Below are 17,648 nucleotides of genomic sequence, written 5' to 3'. Positions count from 1 at the left end.
TCTGTGAGAGTAAGGGGGAGACGTTTATGGCAGGGTGGGAGGTTGAGGCAAATCGCCTGGCTGCTGGTTACGGTTAGAAGAGCACAGGAGGGCGCGGTGCGCATCAGAGAAGCTTTGAAAACCAGTTTCATGACTGGCCAGGCTACGGTGTGAAAGTTCTGTTTGTTTCTCCTTGATGAAACCCCCACCCCCCATTGGTTCACTCTACTTCCCTGTAAGTTAACCACCCTCCCCTCCTCCCTTCGATCACTGCTTGCAGAGGCAATAAAGTCATTGTTGCTTCACATTCATGCACTCTTTATTAATTCATCACACAAATAGGGGGATAACTGCCAAGGTAGCCCAGGAGGGGTGGTGGAGGAGAGAAGCACCAGGAGGAGTGGTGGAGGAGGGAAGGACAAGGCCAAACAGCACTTTAAAAGTTTAAAACTTGAAAACTTATTGAATGCCAGCCTTCTGTTGCTTGGGCAATCCTCTGGGGTGGAGTGGCTGGGTGGCCGGAGGCCCCCCCACCGCATTCTTGGGCGTCTGGGTGAGGAGGCTACGGAACTAGGGGAGGAGGGCGGTTGGTTACACAGGGGCTGTAGCGGTGGTCTGTGCTCCTGCTGCCTTTCCTGCAGCTCAACCATATGCTGGAGCACATTAGTTTGATCCTCCAGAAGCCCTTAGCATTGAATCCTGCCTCCTCTCATCATGCTGCCACCACCTTTCAGCTTCAGCCCGCTCTTCAGCCCGCCACTTACGTGAGCTGTAGCTCACGAAAGTTTATGCTCAAATAAATTTGTTAGTCTCTAAGGTGCCACAAGTACCCCTTTTCTTTTTGCGAATACAGACTAACATGGCTGCTTCTCTTCAGCCCGCCACCTCTCCTCCCGGACATTTTGTGCTTTCCTGCACTCTGACACTGTCTGCCTCCACGCATTTGTCTGTGCTCTGTCAGTGTGGGAGGACAGCATGAGCTCAGAGAACATTTCATCGCGAGTGCATTTTTTTCACCTTCTAATCTTTGCTAGCCTCTGGGAAGGAGAAGATCCTGTGATCCTTGAAACATATGCAGCTGGTGGAGGAAAAAAAAGGGACAGTGGTATTTAAAAAGACACATTTTCTAGAACAATGGTTACACTCCTTCATGGTTAACATTACATACGTAGCACATGTGCTTTCATTCCAAGATCGCATTTTGCCTCCCCTCAGCGCATGGCTAGCCCCTTCCTCCTCCCCGTGGCTAACAGCGGGGAATATTTCTGTTCAGCCACAGACAAACAGCTCAGCAGGAACAGCCACCTCTGAATGTCCCCTTAAGAAAAGCACCCTATTTCAACCAGGTGACAATGAATGATATCACTCTCCTGAGGATAACACAGAGAGATAAAGAACGGATGTTGTTTGAACGCCAGCAAACATACACTGCAATGCTTTGTTCTACAATGATTCCCGAGTACGTGCTACTGGCCTGGAGTGGTAAAGTGTCCTACCATGGTGGACGGAATAAGGCTGCCCTCCCCAGAAACCTTTTGCAAAGGCTTTGGGAGTATATCCAGGAGAGCCACGAATGCCAGGGCAAATTAATCATTAAACATGCTTGCTTTTAAAACATGTATACTATTTAAAAAGGTACACTCACCAGAGGTCCCTTCTCCGCCTGGCGGGTCCGGGAGGCAGATTGGGTGGGTTTGGGGGTACTGGCTTCAGGTCCAGGATGAGAAACAGTTCCTGGCTGTCGGGAAAACCGGTTTCTCCGCTTGCTTGCTGTGAGCTATCTACAACCTCCTCATCATCATCTTCCTCGTCCCCAAAACCTGCTTCCGTATTGCCTCCATCTCCATTGAAGGAGTCAAACAACACGGCTGGGGTAGTGGTGGCTGAACCCCCTAAAATGGCATGCAGCTCATCATAGAAGCGGCATGTTTTGGGCTCTGACCTGGAGCGGCCGTTCGCCTCTCTGGTTTTCTGGTAGACTTGCCTCAGCTCCTTAAGTTTCACGCGGCACTGCTTTGGGTCCCTGTTATGGCCTCTGTCCTGTATGCCCTGGGAGATTTTGACAAATGTTTTGGCATTTCGAAAACTGGAACGTAGTTCTGATAGCACGGATTCCTCTCCCCATACAGCGATCAGATCCCGTACCTCCTGTTCAGTCCATGCTGGAGCTCTTTTGCGATTCTGGGACTCCATCATGGTCACCTCTGCTGATGAGCTCAGTGCCTTGAGAGAAACAAAATAAACAATCACGGATTAGTTCATTTATTTAACATTTTATCAGCGTAGTATCACCTTCATTGTTTTCAGGATTCAGTTCTTTATGCTGACTATGTTAGCATATTAACTGCTAAAGTACTGAATTAAAAGTTAGTATGGAAGATGATTTTCTTTGCCAACGTTACGTAGTTATAGTCACTTTTATAAGAGTCTTTATTAATCATACCAATTTTATACCCCTAAGCAAACAACAGACTTCTGATAAAATTACAGCTACAGGAAGTATTTTGGAGACACCCTGTATGTTCTGTTGCATCATGATGAAAAATGTGCTCATGTTTTAATAACATTTCCAAACAAACAAATGTAATTAAAAGGACTTTAAGCCAGATCCTGCAATGAGCTCCACATAGGCTGAGCCCAAGCATCCACACAGAGCCCCATCGACTTTCAGAGGGGTTTCAGGTTGGTGCAGGGATTCCTCTGTGTGGCGCTCATTGCAAGAGTGAAGCCTTATAGTTGAAAGTGTGATTCAGTGGAGTCCAAATAACACTTGCCCCTCCAAAAATCAGATTCTCTTTACAAAAATGAATTACCCTAGAAGTTAGAATGCCAGGGCACCCCCACTCTGAAGCCTGCTTCCTTTATAATCATTACAGTCAGCTGGAGAGCTCTTCTTCCAGGACAGTTGCAGAGCAGGGCTGGCTTCAGCTCCTACCTCCAGGACAGATGATTAACCCCTTCCTGTTCTGGTTCAATGTGGGTTTTGTCCATCCCATCACACTGGCCTTTACATATGACTTTGCAAATGCTAGGGGGCAAAAATAAGGTTGGTTGGTTGGTTAGGTATAAATCAATTCAAGTGATAGTGAATGATGAAGAGGCATATGGAAACTGGCCGGCTTCCTTAACTGTTCATTTCCAGAGTGTTTAATGTTTTTTAAATTGTGTTTTGGCTGTTAACTGGACACATTTCCAATCTTAACTCTTTTTAAACATTTGTATTTGTTCATTTGGGATTTTTTTTTTTTGTAATGAACTCCAAATTTTAACATTGGTGGTGTATAAGGTCTGTAGGAAGGCACCATGATTTGACTGAGGTCCACTACTAAGAGGTTCTATCCTAGCACATGTTAGCAAGTCAATGTTAGGTTAGGGAGAATATGCGTGTGTGGGGGGGGGGAGATGGCGGGGGGGCGGAAATAACTGTGTGTGAAATATGGACAATGGTCGAGGAGGCTTTTCTCCATGTTGAAAGCTTTAAGCACTTAATATTTTCAGTCTAGAAAGTGTTAAGTCTTTAATTAAAAAAAACCTTTTAATTGTAAATATTATTAAAAACTTTTATTGTTGCGGTTCAAAGACAAGACAGGACAAAGCTTTTTGCAAGCAAGCAAGCTGGTCTGCTAACGGGCTTCTCCCTGTCAGCTTTCCACCTTCCCTTTATTCTTTCTCTCCCCCCGCGCATTACATTCTCCAACAGATAAAAGGAATACACTGGCTTTGTTTAACATTCTTATTTACCAATTTCTTATCTACCGCATTCCTTGCTCTCGGGCCTTGAGCCCAGTCCTGGGAGGCTTCCCACAGTTCATGTCATCTGGGCGAGATTCCAAGGTTCATGCCCTTGAGAGGAGCTGTGTGTGCACAGCTCCTACACAACACTCCGGGTGTGCCCTGCATGTTGCCAAGCGCATGAACCCTGTATGAATCATACATATGACAAGAATTTAAACGTACCTAATACTTTTCCTTTGTGTTCAACTCCATATCTTAATCTGTGCGAGGGTGGCACTATATACAATATGAATGGACACATGATGGGGGTAAGTGTTATTTGTTTTGAAATAATTGGTTGTCATTTCCCATTTCGTCTCTGACTGAAAGGTCTGAGTTCTGTCTCGTTCTTGCCGAGACTCGCTCCATTATAAAGTTTACTCTAATCAGGTTGAGCCACATATTCCTTTGTGGTTCATCCATGCCAATATTATTAAAATGCTATTTCGGCCAGTGGGTAGATGTAAGACTCCAGCATACCCTGTCTCCCTACATACTGCACCCCCACCTTTCCCCAGATGGCCTATGTCCCCTGAGGGGCCTGCAACTCACTCTTCTGTCCCCTTCTGCCATGCTGAGACTGGGGTGTCTGACTCTGGAGTAATAAGGCCAACAACCAGTCCTTGGAAGACTCCACTAGAACCACATCCCCTTAATAAGGATTCCCCATTTACAATTACATTTTGAGGCCTACCAGTTAGCCAGTTTTTAATTCATTAATGTGTGCCATGTTAATTTAATATCATTCTAGTTTTTTAATCAAAATGTCATGCGGTACCATGTCAAATGCCTTACAGAAGTCTAAGTTTATTACATGAACACTTTATCAACCAAACTTGTAATCTCATCAAAAAAAGATATCAGATTAGCTTGACAGGATCTATTTTCCATAAACCTGTGTTGATTTGCACTATATTATCCTCTTTTAATTATTTATTAATCGAGTTCTGTATCAGTCACTACATTATCTTGCCTGGGAGGATCAATGTCAGACTGACAGGCCCGTATAACAGGGCCTCCTCAGACGTGCTTCTGTCTCAGTTGACAAACCACACAGAGACCCTTGTGCTGGTTCAACACCCTGTGCAGTTTATTTATAATTGAGTCCCACCACTTTCACAGCAAACCTCGTGCCTTTACAAGCATGGAGAGCGCTCTCTATCCCTCTCGCTGCCTGCTTTCCCCTTTTCACTTCCTTCCTGTACCTATTTGTGGGCTCTGGCAATGGCTTAATTAGCCTTTCTGCCCTGCCCCACCCACAAATTAGGCACAGGTCTGCCTCCTCAGCTTCAATCTGCTATGCCTGATTGGAGCTGCTGTGAACAGAGGGCTGACTCAGGGTTTCCTACTTAGTACTCTGTCACAGCCCATAATTGCCTAAGTTATCCTATTACACTTCTTAAATATTGGCACATTAGCTTTCTTCCAGTATTCCAAGCCTTACTGAAAATCAACATTAACAGTCCATTGATTTCCTCAAACAGCTTTTTTTAACATAGTCTTGGATGAAAGTTATCAGGACCTGCTCTTTTTAAAATGCCTAACTTTAGTAACTACTGTTTTACATGCTCCCAAGATACTATTGGACTGGAAAGAGTCATCAGCATATGATCTGATTGCAATAATCCGCCCCTCCCCTCAAAACAGAAATATTTCTTGAAATTCTCCCTTTACTACATTATTACTGATAATTCTACCATTTCCATCTAGTAGTGGACCAATACCATTGTTAGGATTCTTTATGTTCTAATATACTTATTCCTAATATACAAAAAACCTCCTCCTTATTGCCCTTAACTTTGCTGGCCATAGATTTTAATTTGGGTTCCTTTGCTTCCCTTATCAATCTTACAATTCCTAGCTTCTGATTTATATTTGTTACTATTGACTTCCACCTTCTTTCATTTGTTTTATTTTATTTGCAGCTGCTTTTACCTCCCCTCTAAACCAGTTTGGCTTTTTAACCAGCATGGCCTTCTTCCTCAATCTTGTGGGATTGCGGCTTTCTGGGCATCTAGTAAAATGTTCTTAAATGATTTCCAATGATCATTCACATTTTTTTCTGATTAAATTCTTCCTCACCACTGATTTGGCTCATAAATGTTTTCAGCTTTGTGAAACTGGCCTTTTAAAGCATCAAATATATATATTACTTTACTAGATTTTATTCTGTTTGCATATAATAAATGTGATCAAGTCATAATCATTTGTTCTTAAGTTACAACTAATTTTTAGTTCTGTGATCAGTTCTTCTTTAACTATCAAGATGAGGTCTAATATAGAATTCCACCATGTCTGAAGTGACACTTTTCAAGTTAGGAAATTGTCATCTATATATTTAGAAATTGTAAGGATGTTTTAATATTGCAGCATGAGATCTCCAGCATGTGTAACTCAAATTGAAGTCTCCTGGGATCATGCAGCTTTTTTCCTACACTTTATAGATGTTTAAGGAGCTGGTCATCCTGTTCCCTAGTGTGATTTGGTGATCTGTAACAGACACCAGCTCACAGGCACCAACTTTCTAATGTGCCGGAAGGTGCTTGACACCTGGTTCTGCCCTAGGCCCCAGCCTCACTTCACCCATTCCTCCAAGGCTATTCTCCCACCTCACCTCTTCCTGACCCCGCTCCACCTCCGCCCTGCAGCGCACCACGTCCTCCCACTCCCTCCCCAAACCCCAAAATTAGATTAAATCTAGATTTAGTAACAAACTATTGCCAACCCTAAAAGTTCAAAAATCATAGATTTCCACCACAACTTCAACCACCACCACATATCTATCAAACTCTGCCTAGAACACTCCCACACCAGGAGTACCTGGATACCACCATTAGCTTCAAGAATTGAACCCTACAGACAACTATGTACAAGAAACCCCCCAATCACCACACTTACTTTCACAGAACTAGTAACCACCCCAAACACACCAAGAAATCTGTTATCTACAGCCGAGCACTCAGATACCACAAAATACGGTGTAAGGAGAAAGTCCAGGATACACACCTTAACACAACCAGCTTCACCAAACAAGGACACTCTGCCAGAGAAGTAGATTGCATCATAGAATGATTCACCCAAATACCGAGAAAACCTGCTTCAATACGGGAAAAAACCCCTCCAACCACATACTCCTCGTTGTCATCTACCACACCACAACTGGAACTCATGTAGGGTATCATTAAACAATAACAACCCATTCTCTGTGGGGACCACATCCTGAAAGAAATCTTCACAAACCTTCTCTTCTGACCTTCAAACAACCCTCAAACCACATCATCAGAGGCAAGCTTCCCACAGACCAGGACACACCAACCCAAAGAGGCACCAGACCCTGTCAGAAGAGAGGCAAAACCTGCAGACATATCTCAACTGCTATGATGATCAATACCACACACAATTCACCTTTTAATATCCATGGGCCCTACCCATGCCTATCACAACATGCAGTGTACCTCATCCAGTGCATTAAATGCCCCAATAACAACTACATGGGTGAAACTAGAAAATCACTAAGCTCCCAAATAAACTCACAGAAAAATGACAAAAGACAAAAACACCATATCACCCATGGGTGAACAGTCCTCATCCTCAAAGTTGAATAAAGGTATTGGGGAAAAGTTCTTCATTCCTTCCCCCTTTTCTTTTTCTTCACTCAAGACTTGTGTAACTAAAAAACACCAGGCTGGATTAGACTCATTTATGTTGGCAGAGTCTTCTTAGCATATGTGCAATGTGCCTCAGGTGGCACATGACCAGGATTCATCACCAAATTTGGTCCAGTGGTTGGATCATTAGCTTCTCCAACCCTGAAATGACAGGTAGTAGATGTGAACACTGATTCATGCCCCTGTTGGCAGAGTAAAGCAACACCAAGTATTTTCCACAAGAAAATTAAAATATCAGTAAAAAAAAGGCCTAAGAAAGGGAATGATTTTACATGTCAGAAATTAAATTAAATCAAATCATTAGAACCCAGCTCCCCAGTATGTAGTATATAAACCCCCCCAAAATTACATCCCACTGCCATAGAAGAAAAGGTGATCAACTACAACAACATGAAAAAGCTGGGAGTTGCCTTACCAAGTGGGGGGTTGAAACAATTCAATTAAAGTGGGCTATTCTCAACAAATCACTTTTGTAGTGGTAATCAGGGTGGCTCATTTCCACTACAAAAGTGATTTTCATCCTGTTGATAATAGCCCACTTTAATTTAATTGTCTTGACCCCGCACTTGATAAGGCAACTCCCATCTTTTTCATGTACTGCTATGTATATCTTCCTACTGTATTTTCTACTCCATGCATCTGATGAAGTGGGTTTTAGCCCATGAAAGCTTATGCCCAAATAAATTTGTTAGTCTCTAAGGTGCCACAAGGACTCCTCGTTGTTTTTGCTGATACAGACTAACACTGCTACCACTCTGAAACTTCACAATATGTCTATGAGGTAGGTAAGCAATAAGATACCTATTTAACAGATGTGTAAACAGAGAGACAGATTAAATGACTTGTCCAAGATTGTATTAATGAATATAAATTACAAGATAGAAATTGTAGGAAATTGATAAGGGAAGCAAAGGGAGACAAGGGAAAATCTATGGCCAGTAGAGTTAAGGACAATAAGAAGGAGTTTTCTAAGTAAGGAACAAAAAAAATCCCAACAACATGGTCCATTGCTGGATGGAAATGGTAGAATTATCAATAATAATGCAGAAAAAAGAAGTTCAATGAGTATTTCTGTTCTTTATTTGAGGAAAAACAAATAATGTAGTCATATCTTATTACAATGACACTCTTTCCATTCCACTAGTATATCAGTAGGCTGTTAAACAGCAGATAATAAAGTCAGACATTTAAAAAACAATAGACCTGGATAACTTGCACCCAAGAGTTTTAAAAGAGGTGGCTGAGGAGCTTGGTGGAGTGTTAATGTTGATTTCCAGTAAGTTTTGGGACACCAAGGAAGTTCCAGAAGACTGGAAGAGAGCTAAAGGGTAAACGGGATGACTTAGGTTATTACAGTTCTGTCAGTCTGACATCAATCCAAGGGAAGATAATGTAGTGACTGATACAGGACTCGATTAATAAAGAATTAAATGAGGGTAGTGTAATTAATGCCAACCAAAATGGGTTTATGGAAAATAGATCCCATCAAACTAATTTGATATCTTTTTTATTGATGAGATTACAAGTTTGGTTGATAAAGGTAATAGTATTGATGTAATATACTTAGATTTATGTAAGAGGTTTGACTTGTTACCACATGACATTTTGATTAAAAACCTAGAACAATATAAAATTAACATGGCGTGGATTAAAAGCTGGGTAGCTGAAAGGTCTCAAAATATAACTGTAAATGGAGAATCACTGTACTGGCGTGATTCTAGTGGGGTTCTGTGGGGATCGGTTCTTGGCCCTATGCCATTTAACTTTTTTATTAGTGACTTGGAAGAAAATATAAAATAGTCACAGATAAAGTTTACAGATGACAAAAACAATTGAGGGACTGGTAAATAATGAAGAAAACTGATACAGAGCAATATGGATCATTAGGCAAAAGCAAACATGTTTTAATACAGCTAAATATAAATGTATACATCTAGGAACAAAGAATGTAGGCTATATTTACAGGATGGGAGGCACTATCCTAGAGAACAGTGATTCTGAAAAAGATTTGGGCATTGTGGTGGATAATCCGCTGAACATGAGCTCCCAGTGTGATGCTATGGCTAAAAGGGCTATTGCAATCTTTAGATGCATAAACAGGGGACTTTCGAGTAGTAGAGAGAGGTTATTTTACCTCTGTATTTGGCACTAGTGTGACCACTGCTGGAATACTGTGTCTTGTATTGGTGCCCACAATTCAAGACGAATGTTGATAAATTGGAGAGGCTTCAGAGAAGAGCCACAAGAAAGATTAAAGGATTAGAAAGCGTGCCTTATTGTGATGACTCAAGGAGCTCAGTCTATTTAGCTTAAAGTGAAGGTTAAGGATTATTTGATGTAAGGGCCTACCTGGGGAATAAATATTTAATAATGGGCTCTTCAATCTAGCAGAAAAAGGTATAACATGATTCAGTGGCTGGTAGTTGAAGCTAGACAAATTCAGACTGCATATAAACACATAATTTTTTTTAACAGTGAGAGTAATTAACCATTGGAACAACATAACAAGGGTTATGGTAGATTCCCCATCACTGACAAATTTTAAATCAAGATTGGATGTTTTTTTTAAAAGATATGTTCTACATATTATTTTGGGGGAAGTTGCATGGCCTGTATTACACAAGAGGTCAGACTAGATGATCCCAATGATCCTTTCTGACCTTGGAATCTGTGAATCTATAAATACAGTGAATCAATGGCAGAGCTGGAAGTTAAATCCAGGGATCCTAACTCTCACTGCTATTCTTAGATCATAAGACTAAGCTACATCCACCTGAGCTGAAATTAACACGCAACAGATATTTCAGCAAGCTTGTAAAGCAGGGGTGGGGAACCTACGGACTGCAGGCTGGATCTGGCCCGCTGCTTCATTTCATCCAGCCCATGGCAAGTCTCCACGCCACAGGCCAGAATCCCTGAGCCTCAGCACCCCCACCGCAGGGCTGGAGGTGCGAGCGCCAGCTCGCCCCACTGCAGGAGAAAGCTGGGGTTGTCAGGCCATTAGAACTCTGGTTGGCACTGTGCAGCTCCCAGAAGCGATTGGCATATCCCTGCAGCCCCTAGGAGCAAGGGTGATAAGGGAAGCTCCGCATGCTGCCCACGCCCCCAGCGCTGGCTCCGCAGCTCCTATTGGCTGGGAACCGCGGCCAATGGGAGATGCAGAGATGGTGCCTGCAGGCACAGACAGCACACACCTCGCAGAGCCCCCTGGCCCCCTCTACCTAGCAGCCAGACATAGTGCTGCTTCTGGGAGTAGCGCAGAGCTCAGGCAGGCAGGGAGCCTGCCTTAGCCCTGCTGCACCACCAACCGGGAGCTGCCTGAGGTAAGCACCACCTGGCTGGAGCCCACACCCCCAAACCTCCTGCCCCAGGTCGAAATCCCCTCCAGCACCCAAACTCCCTTCTTGACCCCCAACTCCCATGCACACCCCAATGCCCTGCCCCAGGTCAGAACCCCGTCCCGCACCCTAACTCCCTCCCCACACACAACCCCCTACCCCAGCCCTGAACCCCCTCTCACACCCAAACTCCCTCCCAGAGTCTGCACCCAAAGCCCCTGCCCACCTTGAGCCTGCTCCTGCACTCAAACCCCTTGGCCTCAGCCCAGAGCCCCCTCCTGTATCCTGAACCCCTCATTTCTGGCCCCACGCCGTAGCCTAGGAGAAGCACTGAGCCTCCGTGCCCCCCCGCAAGGCTGTGTGTGGCCCGTGACTGATCATATCTGTGGGTCAGTGGCCCCTGATAGAAAAAAGGTTCCTCACCCCTCTGCTGTAAAGCTTACTAAAAATCAAATGTACTTGCAAAATGTAAAAGAATAGAGAAAATAATTGCCTTTATGAAAGTAAAAAAAAAAAAAAGAGAGAGGATCTTTGAACCATAAAACAAAACAGCAGTTTGAATAGCAGTCACTTAATGAACATAACCAATGTTAACTACGTTGGAAGTAAAGAAAGTTGAAGACAGACGGGTAACAGCAAAGATACTGGGGTCCTAACTTTTTGATTTAAACCATACTTAGCAAAAGTAATAATTGATAGGTTTTCTATAGCTTTAACATTTTCAAGCTGAGATCCGCTTTGTTCAACTTTCATTGAACAATTAAAATATGTCACACTATTATTAATGAACACAGGAGGTTTGCAGTAAGAAATATTCTCCTGAAAGGATACAGTCCTTGCAGACAATCTTACTGAAAGAACTGCAGCTATGCAGCATAACGTTTGTTTTAACTGGAGGTGAACGGGTATCATACCTTAAAAAAAATCTTTCAGGATGATAAGAAAAGAAACCTTTATTCCAAGATGATGATGCGTCATCTGATTAATAAAGAAATTAAAATTTCAACAATAGCGCCAATTTTTAAATTACTGCATGTGATAGATTAAATAAATAAGTGCCTGAATCTGTGGGAGACAAGTTAATTTTCATAACATGTATGTACATCACTTTATAAAAGCACATTCTTTTTGCTTTCAGCTTTCCCTGTCAATAACATATTTTGCATTATCTCATCTCCAATGCAGTCAGTACTGAAAAACAAAAGAAATTACCTAGCATTTAGCTTGGAAAGCATTGACTCTAAAACTAGATTGCATGCTATAGTCTAGAGCAACTAAACATGTAAACAGAATAAATATAAATGTCTTGCAAAAAACAGAAGTAGAAATTAACCTAAGCAGGATTTAGTGTATTGACACTAGGGTAGGAACATGGTATGTGCAAAGAGAACGAGTATAGGCATTTATATCTTACAAAGGAATTATAACTAAGGCTCCGTGTTGGTCATGGAGGTCACAGATCCAGTGACTTTCTGTGACTTCTGCAGTGGCTGGTATGCCTGGCCCAGGGGCTATCTGAGCAGCTCAGGCAGCCCCTGAGCCAGTCACACCCCATCCCCCAGCAGCAGGAATTGGTGGGGGGGGCCCTCAGGGCTGGGGTGCAGGGATGATGCTTACTTAGTGCAGGCTCCCCGGAAGGGCTACAGGAGCTTCCCTCCCTTAGCTCCTTGCCCATGTGTTGCCTCTGCCGGCAGGCACTGCCCCCGCAACTCCCATTGGCCGCAGTTCCCAGCTAATGGGAGATGCAGAACCAGGGCTTGGGGCAGAACAGAGGCAGCAGATGGAGCGCAGGAGCTGGGTAGGGTGCCCGCCCCAGAACCGCCCACCCTCCCCCCGAGCACGCACAGCACCCCCCCACCTTTGGTCAACCGTCCCCAGAAGCCACGGTGCTCCCCAATCCACCCCCACCCCCCCCGCAAGTTTTCGTCAGGGGTATATAGTAAAAGTCATGGACAGGTCATGGGCTGTGAATTTTTGTTTACTGCCCATGCCCTGTCCATGACTGTTACTAAAAATATCCATGGCTAAAACATAGCCTGAATTATAACACGGTCCTGTGGGTAAAGAGACTGATACAGGACCAGATGTGTCTGGCCAAAAAAGATTGGCCCTCATCCTATTGGACATAGCCCCGGCAACTATGACCATCTGTTTGTTTGCTCCAAGCTTGCTTATGGCAACATATCTAAAATGACGCCACACACCCTGAAAAAGCTCCAAAAGGTATGGCAGCATACATCAATCTGAAGCTCTATTTTCTATACTGGTATCTTACTTAATACACAATCCCTTGCAAAGTCTCTGTCCCCCTATTCAAAGCTCTCCACAGAGTTTGCCCTAGCAACTACAGCGCTCACCCCTCACTTTGTGATCATGGCCTCCCACAGTAACTATATTTCACTGGAATGATGAAATGATTGACCAGTATTGGAAGGTTCGTGACCGCGGGTGACAGCTTTCACAGGTGCTAGACCTAGGCTATGGAATTCACTCTTGAAAGAAATAAGAATGTGTACAGGCCACACCACATTCAGAACTCAATGCCAATCTCATTTGACTTTGCTTTCCCTGAATAAGTTCTTTTGATGCAAAAACAGAAGCAAAGAGAAAAACTCTAGAAACTAATCAAGCCAAGCTACAGCATGAGCTGGGGAAAAAAAAAAAAAAAAAAAGAGAGACTCACATCCACTCTGAATTCTCCTGCAGCACTAAGGATTCACAACAAAATGTATTTGGAGGATGTGGATGTTGACCTTTGGCTGTCCCTCAGTTTGTATTAACACCAGAACTCTTAGCTACTCCCTTGTGTATAAGAGGTGAAAATCTTGTCAAAATAAGAGGTTGCTCACAGAGCAGTATTTATGGTGCCTTCACTGCCAGGGACGAATGTCATTGCATTGTGGATTTTACGTCCCTTGCTTAATAAGAAACGAAGAATGGAAACTTAGGCTCTTCCTGTTGGAAGAGATTTTGCAGACACCTATGCTCAGCTGTTTGGAGCTGGAATATTTTTGATGCTGAAGCCCAGATCTGAGAAATATTTGGGAACAAAGAAATCTAGCAGCAAAGACACAATCAAATGGCTGGAAGCTGAAGCTAGACAAATTCAGATGGAATAAGGTGTAAATTTTTGACAGTGATGGTAATTAACCAGTGGAACAATTTACCAAGCATCGTGGTGGATTCTTCATCCGTGACCATTTTTAAATGAATATCGGATGTTTTTCTAAAAGACCTGCTCTAGGAATTATTTTGGGGAATTCAATGGCCTGTGTTATACAGGAGGCCAGACTAGATGATTGCAATGGTCCCTTCTGGTCTTGGAATCTCTGAGAGTGAGATGAACTCAGCACTGACTATTTTGATGCCATAGGGGAAGTATGATGGATCCCATGAGTTCAGGCTCCCCAGAGAAGGCAAGGAAGCATGGGTTTGGGATTCCGTTGAGCCGCTTTGATACTGAAGCACTTGGCTCCGAAGGATTTTTTCCTGATGGAGGCTGTCTTAGTAGCAAGAAAAGTAAAAGTGCATGATGCTTCAGCACCAACTGTCTCAGCATTGTTTTGTTACTTGCTCTGAGTGCTCTTTTGTCAAGTGTCCTAGAGTTCCACCTTGTTTTCCGTCTCATTCAGTTTCTATAGTGGACTGCTAAGAGGTAAAGATTAACGTCCCCGTTGCTTTCCATCAGAGGAGTAAGTCAACAAGGCTGTTTGTTCATCACAGCTCTAGAAGCCGTCTGGCTTTCAGCATCCTCTAGAAAAGCAAACTACTCCAATATAAAGGTGTCAATGAGCTGGACCATGGATGATTACTGTGCCACTGACAAGCTACATGAGCAGACAGAATAGTGTAATGGAACAAAATGTACCCAAAATCCACCACCTAGTGCACATATAGCAATAGAGAAATTTTTACTGCCTGGCCTTCATAGCTGCAAAAATCACACCTGGCAGAGCTATTCTACATAATGAACCAGCTTATCAACCTTTTCTAGACTCACTGAATTCATACCTTTAAGAGCTTAGAATAAAACATTAAACTTTCATGAGCATATCCGACTGCTTTGAGACCATTTACCAAAAAATGACTTTAAACTAACTCTCAGCTGTTTGGCTGTGACTGCTTTAAACTAAGCTGTTTGAATCTTCCTGAAGACTTTTTTTCATTGGTCATGTAGAAGGAGGATTTACAAGAACATTGTTTTATGAAAAAAAGCATACAACTGTGTGCCCTCATAACCAAGATATTCACATCTCTGGACCTGTCCACATTACAAGCATCGTATCAAAAGAAAAGGGCTTCAAATTTCCTCATAATAAACAAGTCCATTAACCAGATACTATATATAAGCTGGCAAAAACCATTGCAGTGCTTCTTCACCACAGTATTAAAGTTTTTTACTATAATGTTCATTTACCCCCAAAATAGGTCAAAATTAACAAGGTCATCAGGTGTTAATATGAAAGATTAATGTTTCTTGGACCCTAAAAGAGACAGTATATGCATAAAACAGCCTACTGAGGAGCAATCATGCTGCCCAGCAAAGTAATAAAACATTGGCGATTTCAAATTACATCTTAAATTTTTTGCTACTGCTTACTGTAGACTTCTGAGATGAATTCAAATGAAAAATGCAGTGCATATTTCAATCATCATCAAGCAGAAGCTATTCTGCTGCTAATGACTTAGCCAAGAAAAGCATTTTTAATAATCCAGGAAGTGGCAATAGTTATGCTACTCTTGAGAGATTTGCTGGAGGTTTTTCCTTTTTCATGAAAACTCAAAGCATGAGCAGCTAAAAACTTATTTTAGCTACCCCCCCCCATTATTTTAATACTGTAATGTATATTACATGGATTACTGCAAAGATATGCATTTATAAAAGGTCTTAATTCTAAACATGGAAAAATTTACAAGACAAATCAATTCTGCACCGATTTTCTGTCACCTAAAAATTTGCAGCTAAGACTTGGATCACAAAGGTCTACATGTCCTCTCCAAAGGAAGATTATTTTTGGTCTCTGATTCCTTATGTGCTTCTTTGACCCTGAAAAGGATCGATCACATCACAATACTATAGAGACTAGGGGTTGTCACACTGTCTGGAGTGGCTCACGAGCAAGAATATGAACCTCAGGGCAGACTGTTAACCCCCAAATGGTTAAGAGTTGTACACTTAGATTTCACCAAACAAGTAACAAATGTGAACTTCTCAGGCACCATAAAGCCTTAACATGGAGTCACAAACAGTCCCCTCGGGCACTGCACTCTATCTTGCCACTCAGGCAAGCTTGACTGTGATAGATGGTCACTTTACACCAAAGATGACAAAATATTCACATTACTCCCAGTCCCAAAGGACAAGTCCCTTCAAGACAATTTGCACCTTACATCTCACACCAAAGATAATGCTTGTAGCCAGTCCTACAGTATAAGGATTTATTAACCAGGAAAAAAAGAAAAGTTTTTTTTACAAGGTTAAAGCAGGTAAGCATACACATACAAATGAGTTACAGTCAGGTTTAAGAAGGTAATAGCAATTTCTACAGTAAGCAGACTCTGTATATCGTCTAGGGCTAACCCAGACAAACCAGGACACTCCTTGCATATGCTTGATGTTCATGTTATAGCTGGACAACTCTTGGTATTAGCTGAGCTGCTGGTTTTTTCCTTTTAAAAGCCTAAATTAACCTTGCTGCTATGACTGGGCATCTGAGCTATCCAAGGTAACAGGGACCTTCTCTTTCGCTTCTTGTGTTCCATTTTACTCAGAGAAATCTTCCATGACAGTATAATAGCTAATTCCTAAGCAGAAGCACTCATCTACCACCAACTGTATAGCTGATGGAGTCTTGCATACAAGACGCGCTACACAAATCACTTGGGTGGAGATGGAGGACAGTGGGCTAACCAATTAAACTAATGCACAGCAGGCTAGCGGGATGCCACACAAGCAGCATCTCCAGCCTGCAGAAGCCAGAGCTGATACTGATTTCTTTCCCCAGTCCCTTTATCCAAAGCTCCCTGAAACTTCATTGCAGTTTAACTTCTTTCTCTACAGCACAAGGATTCATTAGAGTTTCTGCTGTAATCAGCCTTATTTACTTCTCCTAAAGGTATACTGATGTCAGTGTGTTGTGTTGTATTGCAGAGGTAGCTGCAGACTAGTATGCATGCTGGAGATTGTCTAGGCCTCAAATTTACTCTTATCTTTTAAATCCAGGCTATTTAGACAGGGTAGCAATACTGCTCCACCAAATAAGACAGAACTGCAGCCTGTGATCCAACCAGGCTCTTGTATGTAATTTCAGAGACAATCAAACAGATTCAGTGGTGTTGTTTCCATTTGCTCTGTAGAAGAAGCTATGGGATCATTTGGTCTGGTGTAGAAAAGAGAAGAATCTTAACTCACTTGTGACATTACTACTATGAGGAAAGTTCCCAAATGATTTCAAGAAGTATCCACTTCATAGATGGAAGACTAAGATATAGGGACAAATTCAGCACTAGACTCCAGTTACATCAGTAGAGTTGCACTACCTCCCACATGGATTTAATTTGTCTAATTATATCAATTCTGCTATTACACCAATGAAACCAGACTGACTTCAGGCTTAATTGAGGGTTGCACAGATGTGATGGAGAAAAGCTCATCCAATGAGGGAGGTGGTGGGAATCCTTAATAGTTCAATTTATGAATACATCTGAAGGCACATTTGTGAATCAACTGAGTACTATACAAATAAGAACGTTGGTTAAAAATGTAAAAAAAATTTATTAACGAGTGCTTGGATCTTAAACTATTTTCTGTTTAATGTAAAAAAGGAAACATTGCATTTGACTGACACTATTTGTGCAAGTGTAGGTTTACACCATGAAAAGATCTGAA

At 42.4% G+C, this 17,648-nt stretch overlaps 1 protein-coding gene across 1 annotated transcript; it reads right to left on the bottom strand.

Annotated features, from left to right (window-relative positions):
- Nucleotides 1-316: 316 nt before the first annotated feature.
- On the bottom strand, nt 317-2,193 carry LOC140895289 (myb/SANT-like DNA-binding domain-containing protein 7). The gene is made up of 2 exons (XM_073304732.2): nt 1,625-2,193; nt 317-1,057 (listed from the first exon to the last, which is right to left on the bottom strand). The coding sequence occupies exons 1-2, from the start codon at nt 2,173-2,175 to the stop codon at nt 1,000-1,002; spliced, it is 609 nt and encodes a 202-aa protein (XP_073160833.2). The 5' UTR covers nt 2,176-2,193; the 3' UTR covers nt 317-999.
- Between the last annotated feature and the right edge of the window lie 15,455 nt (nt 2,194-17,648).

This window comes from Lepidochelys kempii, chromosome 11 (genome assembly GCF_965140285.1).
Source record: "Lepidochelys kempii isolate rLepKem1 chromosome 11, rLepKem1.hap1, whole genome shotgun sequence".
NCBI lineage: Eukaryota > Metazoa > Chordata > Testudines > Cheloniidae > Lepidochelys > Lepidochelys kempii.
This window is presented reverse-complemented; position numbering and strand designations above follow the sequence as displayed.

Coding starts and splice junctions, on each gene's coding strand:
- LOC140895289 (XM_073304732.2), bottom strand. CDS start 2,175: ATGATGGAGTCCCAGAATCGCAAAAGAGCTCCAGCATGGACTGAACAG. Junction 1,058..1,624: donor AGGCGGAGAAGGGACCTCTG/GTGAGTGTACCT, acceptor TTCCTCCACCAG/CTGCATATGTTTCAAGGATC.